This window comes from Rhinichthys klamathensis, unplaced genomic scaffold (genome assembly GCF_029890125.1).
Source record: "Rhinichthys klamathensis goyatoka isolate OS25496 unplaced genomic scaffold, OSU_Roscu_1.1 h1tg000395l_1, whole genome shotgun sequence".
Lineage (NCBI taxonomy): Eukaryota > Metazoa > Chordata > Actinopteri > Cypriniformes > Leuciscidae > Rhinichthys > Rhinichthys klamathensis.
Genome location: NW_026606897.1, coordinates 855,978 through 865,160, shown reverse-complemented (window position 1 = coordinate 865,160; position 9,183 = coordinate 855,978). Strand labels below are relative to the sequence as shown.

Here is a 9,183-nt window from a genome sequence, read left to right as displayed (position 1 = left end):
AACATTTTTGTTCACATACACATACGAATATTTATTGTACAAGTTCTCACATTCACATCTACATGCTCTCGAGTTTTGCTACTAATTTACCTTCATAGACCCGCCCCCGCGGCAGTAAATACGTCATCGGAGAAGAGATTTCGTTGCAAGACGGAGGCGAAGTTATTTTGATTAATGATTACGGTGGCATATCAAAACAAAAAAAATGATGTGAAGGATTATTTTTTTTATTTTTTTTAGAATACTGCAATATTCCATGAAAAATAAGAATAGTCGATTTTGATTTCATGGTGTATTTGATCCAAGTACATGGCAAAAATATAGTTGACCGCGATAGTTACTGCATCTAGCGCTCGATGAGATGCAGGCCATTTTTTTCCTCCCACACACGTCAGTGAAGTGAAGTGTTGCCGGTGGCCAATCTGCTTTTGCGCGCGGACTGGATCATAAGTCAGCCGCTCCCATTCCTCACATCTCTCCTCGCTCCTCATTGTGCTCTGCTGACTCAGTGCCTTAAGCATCATCCGCTCTCAACGCCACTGGCACAAACCACGACCATTGTGGAAATTAACACGGATTCAAGAAAGGACACCATGGCCAAAACAGCTATCGGTACGTGCTGCGCATTACTTGCCATATTAATCCATTGTTGCATTTGTAAACGCGTCAATGGAGACTGAGTATCTCTATGAAAAGATCCACTGAGCGTTATACCATGTACGATCTATATAGAATATACACAATGCTATATTTAAATATTTTTCATATATAGCGTATTCGTGCATAAATCACATTGCACTATAAGCAACTGCGACTAGAGTCTCTACGTTTACATTATCGGAGGCATCCACTAAAGGTACGTTTCGCATTTCCCCCATTAATATGGTTGAGAATATTCAGTGAAGTGAATGTAACTTGCATTATGAATTAGAATAAATGTCATACTGCGTACATTTCTGAATATAGTGACACGTATGGAAGATGATTGGCGATGGCGCACCTGCTCCTGCTGCCTCGCATCATAATGCAGAAAGACCGCACCCAAGAAACGCTGCCCAGACAATATAGCCATAAAAACACACACACATACCTCCTCATGGAGCGTTTACCTTAATAAGACACATTTAACCAGCGACACTTGCTTTATATGGAGTAATCATGAAAATTAGAGCAGCTTTTTTGTTATGGATGTCATCGTCCTTGTTTCATAGTCATGAAGTATGAGTGCTGTCATAAACTGGCATCAAGGATAAGGTGACAGATTCTCATTCACACTCCATTTTATGTTTTAAAATAGCCACTTTATGCATATATAAACTAAAAGCAGACTAATAAGGCTCGCCTTGAGATATAACACACAGGCCTGGCTCATTCATCACGTGCATTGTTATAATAGGCTATAACAACATTGATATTGCTCTGCTCATTTTAGTATATAAAATGGATTAAACAATACAAATCTAAATGATCTATTGTGTTTATTTCCCTAGTAAAATCAGCCTCTATTTTGTTGTGGAGTCTGGTCCATGCTATTCATGACCAGATGGCATGGGCGGATTTCACTCTGCATTTTTTTCGGGCTCTGGGTATCTTGTAGAATTACTGAAGCAGTAAAGTCGCCTTTCCGAATCTATCATGGGCTGTTCTGTCAGGATCCATTGATCAGGCTGCCGAACCGTGGGCCTGCTTGTTGATATTGTTAAGAATGGCTGGGGAGTTGCAGGAGGCCGAGGAGACGTAGATTGGGAGACCGGCCAGCCCTGCAGCAGTGGGATGCTGCATGGTGGCCTTTGCAGCACCGGACAATAAAGTATTGACACTATTTTGGACACCAGTATCTGACCCTGGCAGGAAATTGCTCCTGCGTGTGATTTGGACATTGAAAGTATGGGATATGTAGATCATCCTAGATTAGAACTACTTGATGACTATCATATTTACTTTTATTTTCTTATACTTGTCTCCTAGTCTGATTGATGTCTGACTGTAATTTTCTAGCTAATGTGCTTGTAATCTGTAAAACGCTACATAGGGCAGGAAATGGGAAGTGTCATTAGTGTGCCTGCCTGCTGCATTTTTCATGAGTCTGCCAGCTCCATTTGTTTGAACGTAGAAAAGTCTCTCAGTAGACTCTGTATTTCAGTATTGTGTTTATCCACTAAGACTAAGCTGTACAAAATGTTGTTGTTTTTTAAGTTGTAAATGAAACAAAGATTATTGAAGTATGTTTCACAAGAAATTTCAAATTTAATTCAATGTGTTGCTTGCCATTTCTTTGCATTTGTGAAATCTACTAGCAATTTTCTGAGTGAAAATTTAAATCCTACACTTTTTTTCAGTGTGTATATAGTAATAGTGTTGGGAAATTTCCCATATGTTTATGTTTTGTTCACTGAATTCCTGATGAATCTACTTTTTTCATTGTTCGTAGCTGTAATGATGATAATAATAAGCTTTTGAAAAGAGCTAATGTAGCTAAAGTAGCAATGTCGATCAGTCACTCAGTTGAAGCATCATAGAGACAGACACTCAGAGATGAAGTAGGGTATGTTATAGCCCCCAATTGAATCCTCTAAAGAGCTGTAGAGACCGGGCGATATGCTCCGGCCTGTAAACTTCAGCACATTTGTGCTTGACTAGCCTATAGTGGATGTGTGTACGACTAACAAGGGGCCAATTTTGTGTTGTTCCAGCATACAAAGAGAAGATGAAGGAGCTGTCCATGCTCTCGCTCATTTGCTCATGCTTCAGCCCACAGACGCGCAACAACCTCGTTTGTGAGTTTGAAGGTAAGCGAGAGAACAAATTAGTTTTCATTTGAAGCAATATAATACTATATATGAAATGCATGCTGTATGCTATTTTGGTATCACTTTACCTTAAGGTTCCATTTGTTAGCATTAGTCATCTACATTAGTTAACATGAACTTACAATGAAAAATAGTTCTAAATGTTTTTTTTTGTTTTTTTTATGTTAATTTCAGCATTTACGAAAATATTATTACAATCAAAAGTTGTCTCTTTTACCTGAGCTAACATGATTTAACAATGAACAGTTGTATTTGTATTACCAAATGTTTATTACAAAAGATTAATAACTACTGTAACAAATGTATTGTACATTTTTAGTCAATGTTGTTAGTTAATATTAGCGGATGGGGCTTTGTTGTGAAGTGGTAATGATATTTTATATAATAAATAAAAAAATAATACATTTGACATAATGAATATAAGATGTTTATAGAATAAATAAATATAGATAAATGAATATAAGAACATATTAAAATGCTGATAATATCTTGATCAGAATCTTAAATTTATGAAAAATAAATTAATCGAAAGTCCATTTGCACCACAGAAGAAAAAATCATCCTTTAGTAAATCACAATTATGACATAAAAAGCTGAAAAAATGTCAAATTGATATAAACAGTCTTAATTATTACATTCTAAGTCATAGTTATGAGATAAGTTGAAATAATGACAAAAAGTCTAAATTATGATATAAAAAGACAAAATTGAACATTTTGTCATAATTATGACTTTGTTACTTAATTAGTAATTAGTGTAATCATTTCGACTAATATTCTCATAATCGACTACTTATGTCAACTCGACTTTTTATCTCATAATTATGACTTAGTATCTCATAATTTTCATAATTGCAATTTTTATCTCATAGTTTCTCCTTATTCTCTTAATTTCAACTTTCTTCTCATAATTAAAACGTTATAATTCTGACTTAATAGTAGTATCTCACAATTATGTTATCATTTCTAACTTCTTGGCATAATTATGACTTAGTATGTCTCAATTTTGGCTTTATCTCATGATTATGACTTAGTATCTTAGTTATATTATCATTTTTAAGTTTGTCCTCATTATTATGATGCCATAATTCCAACTTTTGTCAGATTAGACTTTTTGTCATATTTGTGACTTAGTATGTCGTAATTATGACTTTTTATTTTCGAATTATCATTTGCCAAAGCATTTTTTTTTCTTATTTGGAGGAAATGGTCTTCCATAATGAACCGACATGCATTCATTGAATCTATGCCTGCTTTATTAAGTGAGGTCATTTAACCTTTGGTCATTGTCTTGTAGATATGGAAGTAAAGCCCATAAACAAAAGGGCCTCAGGCCAGGCCTTCGAGGTGATCCTGAAACCGCCCTCACCTGTGTCAGATGTGGCCCACAGCATCACCTCTCCTCCAAAGAAGCGGGATGTGTCACTGGAAGATATCCAGAAGAAACTGGAGGCTGCTGAGGACCGCAGGAGGGTGAGTGGAACTGAATGTATAGAAGCTTACTTAGCTGCAGCTATAAAGCTTAGAATTGTATTAACACAGACAAGTGCACATGAATAAATGCATCAATAAATATTGGTCAACCACTTTGAAATCCATTTAACCCTCAGGATTCAGGAAATGCATGCCATTCCATGCCTTAATGCTTGAATGCTCATGTATATAATGACTTTCCTCAACAGTCCCAGGAAGCTCAGGTGCTCAAAGCTCTGGCTGAGAAACGTGAGCATGAGAGAGATGTGCTGCTCAAAGCCATGGAGGAGAACAGCAACTTCAGCAAGATGGCAGAGGAAAAGCTCATCCTGAAGATGGAGCAGATCAAGGAAAACCGGGAGGCTTATCTGGCAGCCATGATGGATCGCTTGCATGAGAAGGTGAGCAAAACCGTTACACACACTATATATATATAAATGTATTTAAAATAATATATATATATATATATATATATATAGTAAGTTAATTGCTTATTTTTTATACTATTGCATTATATCTAATAATAATAATAATAAATTAGTTTGTTAGTTAAAGGTACACTATGTAACTTGGCCCTGAATTCTTTATTTTGTGGAAGAACATTGTTTTGGTTGTGCTTCAGCTCAGCGTGACTGTGCGGATGAATATGGTTCTTTCTCATTACTTAAAAGAGAGAGAGAGAGAGATTATCCGACTGCTCATAAAACATTCACTACAGGCTTCAGAGATATAACCAGTTTAGACAGTCTGACTAGCTTAAGACATAGCTTTACCCATTAATAGACACGGTACTTCCTTGAAAATAAATTCCAGCACAGCGCTAGAACAACCATAATGAAATGACCCTTCACAATAGGTTATGCTTTACAATGAACTCTGTTAGAGATGTTTGTTGGGGTTTTTTTTAACTGGTGATTCCCCCGAGGTTTAGTTGCTTCATGTCAACCTTTTTCGCTCGCTGTGACAACTAACCTATGCCACTCCCACACCACACATGCATCAAAGATTTTTCTCTATTCACAAATATGAAGAGATCGGCACGGGCGAGTGACATATGTACGCAATTTCTGACGAAAGCCATCCCAGTCTAAAATATAAACGCTTATAATAGGCTAACCATAGTGAATCAGGGTAAGACAAAAACATGTTTGTATTGATGTATTGACCCATTTCAATTTAGTTAATTTTAAACAACAAAAAAGTTAGTGTACCTTTAATTATTCTAATGTATTCTTAAATGAATGACCAGAATTATAGTATGTGATACTATGTGTCTGTTTTGGTCCTATCAGGAGCGACATGCTGCAATTGTCCGCAGGAACAAGGAGCTGAGGGAAGAGCTAATAGCATGAAGTTCTCCTCCTCCTCCTCATACTCTTCATCAGCCAACCTATCATCCTATCCTGCTCACGCACACTCACACACAACCACTGGTCAAAACCAGTCAAAACAACTAGTATCACACTCGTATACTGTTTGAATGGTCTTGCTTGATTTCATAGAGTAATGGGAAGACACAAGTATTATTTTGTAAATACATCTTTTTTTATCCATCTCTATCTATCTATCTATCTATCTATCTATCTATCTATCTATCTATCTATCTATCTATCTATCTATCTATCTATCTATCTATCTATCTATCTATCTATCTATCTATCTATCTATCTATCAGATTGAATGATAACAAATCAAATGTATCAAATCTACACGATACATTGTTAATTCTTTTATTATTATTGTAAGTCAGTTACTCTTTTTTTTTTCTTCGATTCAGGCACGTCTGGTTTGATCATGTGAAAGGTTTTTGGTGTTGTGAGAAAGCTGCTTGCTTACGTTTGCAGTGTTAAATGATGTAAAGTTTGGTGTAATTGTGAAGAATGCAAAAAGCTTCAGTGCTCAGGCCCCAGGTCAACATAGATTTACATTTTAAAAAGCAAACATACCCCAAGACTCATAATTATATATTCCACTTAAGTTTATATACAGCATGATCAAGACATAGCTACTTTTTCCTGACCAAATAGCTTGAGATATGAGTACTGAAACAAATAAAAACATGTTCATAGTGTCTCTTTTGGAATTCTGTATTTTAGTTCCTTTGCTTAACCTCTGTGAAATGAAATATCCCCTTCTTGAAATGTTATGAACATCTGCATGTCGACATCTGCAAACGTACTCTTTTGTTAGCTGACGATTGGAAACACTGCACCCTTTCTGGACCCTTTGGACTAGACAGCTTGATATCGCCTGCATTATATTAAAAGAAAAGGAAAGAATAACCAGCCAGTTCCTATCCTGTTGCTCTATTTGGTGGCCTGCTCCACACCCACACATTGATTCAGGCATTCGGCTCTCAAGGCTGATGTTTGCCATCTGTCTTTAGCAGGACATCTTCATTAGTGCAGCGGTGTAATTAAAGGAGTTGTATCTCCCCGAATGTTCTGACATGTGTTTTGGCTTGATAAAATAGGTAACATCTTTACCAGCTGAATGTATCCCCATATACTCCCAACTACAGCCTTTGACGTGTGACTATTTTCTATTTGGTTGATTTCGGTGAGATTGGAGTGAGTGTGTACTGTAAGTGTGTGTGTCCATGTTAGGTTGACCGAGCATTTGTGTCCTTTCTCTCCAGAGGTGAAGTGATGGGCAGATGCAGAATATGCACTGAATGATTATGAATTTATTTCGATTCATTTATTTTTTATTTTTAGATCACTGTCTCTTCTATAAATATGCTTGAAGTGTCTCCGGCTGCCAAACTTGTCTTTTCCCCTCTCATTTCTGTGTGTGCAAAACTTTGGTGAAAATAAAGGTTTGGGGTTCTGTGAACATGGTAGACTCTGTTGTTTGCTTTTTTATATATAGCTTTTTGTAATGTCATTATAGCGCTTCACCAGCAGATGACAGTAAAGCTATTGTAACATGTGGGCTAAACTTAAAAACACAACTTGTAATTGTAAATATTTAATCAGCCAATTGCATGGCAGCAACTCAGTGCATTTAGGCATGTAGACATGGTCAAGACGATCTGCTGAAGTTCAAACTGGGCTCATCAAAATTGGGAAACAGGAGATTGGAAAAACGTTGCCTAGTCTGATGAGTCTCAATCTCTGCAGTTCTGAAGGCAAAAGGAGGTCCAACCCGGTACTATATATGTATGTGTGTGTGCATATGTTTGCTTTGAATGTTACAGTATACTTTAATGGTAAGTATACTGTTAGTGTAATGAAATATATAAAACTATTTATCTTGCATATATCTGTTTTGAATGTTACATTTAAATTATACTATTCTTGTTACTGTAATTGCAAGCTGTTTCGAACATGCACCACCTGCTAAAGAGATGGGGTTGTGCAGGAATAAAACATAAAAAATGAAATATAAAAAGATATTTGTACTAAATATAAAATAATTATAAGCTATAATAATATAAACTCAATAATTAAAACATTCAAAGCAAACATGATATAATTATCTATTTTGTATTGTCTTATTATTATACAATTATCAATTCTATAAAAGCTGGAAACAAACTTGAGCACTAATGCGTGCCATCATTTTAGAGGGCACAAAAAGAAAACCCTTTTAACGGGAAAGTTTGTCTCATTCTTTTCCACATGGATTACACTTTACCAGCTGCTCAGCAGCAGTGGGAGCAGGTTCAGCCTGTGGGAAAATATGCGGAAGGCAGTAATTGATGCTAGTGCAGCAGAACAAGCAATAACATAATCATCCCTCTGCAAGATGCCTTTTATTGCCCTACATTTCCTTATCTTTCTGCTCTCTACAGATTCCTAAAACTAATTATTGTTTTGTTGAGTGCAGATATTTACACTCAAAGACCTTTGTGCTATATTGCCTACTCCATTATGGTTTGCTTCATTCTGTATTTGCGGTTTCAACCACATAATTGTGATCCCCCAAAGTCCCCCGAAGTGCTATTTTCATGTGCTGCACTGTTTGTGAAGCGAGTAGATTAACTTGACACACACACGCACGCACGCACGTACACACACACACACACACACACACACACACACACACACACACACACACACACACACACACACACACACACACACACACACACACACACACACACACACACACACACACACACACACACACACACACGTCTGGACTATCTTTGTGGGGACTCTCCATAGACGTAATGATTTTTATACTGTACAAACTGTATATTCTATCCTCTTACATTAACCTTACCCCTAAACCTACCCATCACAGGAAACATTCTGCATTTTTACATTTTCAAAAAACATTACTTAGTATGATTTAAAAGCTGTTTTCCGGGGACCGCTGGCTGGTCCCCGGTGATCTCAGGTTTTACTATACTTGTGGGGACATTTGTTTGTTTGGGTTTACACTGAAAGGCACAAAAATGAATATGAAAGTCTTCATGATTTTTAATAAGAGATTCATTGATGTGAAATGATGATGCAATCATGACACCATATGTTTATCAAATGGGGAGAGAATAGATAAACATGTTAAATACATTCTAATGACTTTATATAATCTAGGCATGACCTGCATTTTTTTGTCTTGGAAAGATTTATTTTTAATGAATAATATTGGCATATGATTTAAATTGAATATTTGTGAATTAATTTTAGATTTTATTTTTGTTTTAATTAAGTTCCTGTGTTTCCTCAGTTTATTGTGGGTTATTGTTTGAGTGTAGACATGCTGTTACGTAGTGGATTATCAGAGCATATTTCTTTATTAAATGCATTCGCATTGGAACCTTTGACTCATCTTCATCTTTGGACCTTTATAATTGTGACAGTACAACACCCCCCAACTCTATGCAAATGTTCAGTTTAAGTATACAAAGATAACAAACTCAAATACAAACAACTGTGATGATTAATGCA

The 9,183-nt window shown here is 36.2% G+C and overlaps 1 protein-coding gene across 1 annotated transcript; it reads left to right on the top strand.

The window, feature by feature from the left end:
• The first annotated feature begins 438 nt into the window (after nt 1–438).
• On the top strand, nt 439–5,748 carry stmn2a (stathmin 2a). The gene is made up of 5 exons (XM_056234491.1): nt 439–612; nt 2,694–2,789; nt 4,107–4,282; nt 4,492–4,683; nt 5,575–5,748. Exons 1-5 carry the CDS (start codon nt 594–596, stop codon nt 5,632–5,634), a joined length of 543 nt encoding a protein of 180 aa, XP_056090466.1. The 5' UTR covers nt 439–593; the 3' UTR covers nt 5,635–5,748.
• The last annotated feature ends 3,435 nt before the right edge of the window (nt 5,749–9,183 follow it).

What these genes read in the sequence shown, in the direction of transcription:
- stmn2a (XM_056234491.1), top strand. An exon ending in CCTCGTTTGTGAGTTTGAAG is followed by an intron (nt 2,790 to 4,106) that starts GTAAGCGAGAGA and finishes ATTGTCTTGTAG; the next exon opens with ATATGGAAGTAAAGCCCATA. An exon ending in TGGATCGCTTGCATGAGAAG is followed by an intron (nt 4,684 to 5,574) that starts GTGAGCAAAACC and finishes TGGTCCTATCAG; the next exon opens with GAGCGACATGCTGCAATTGT.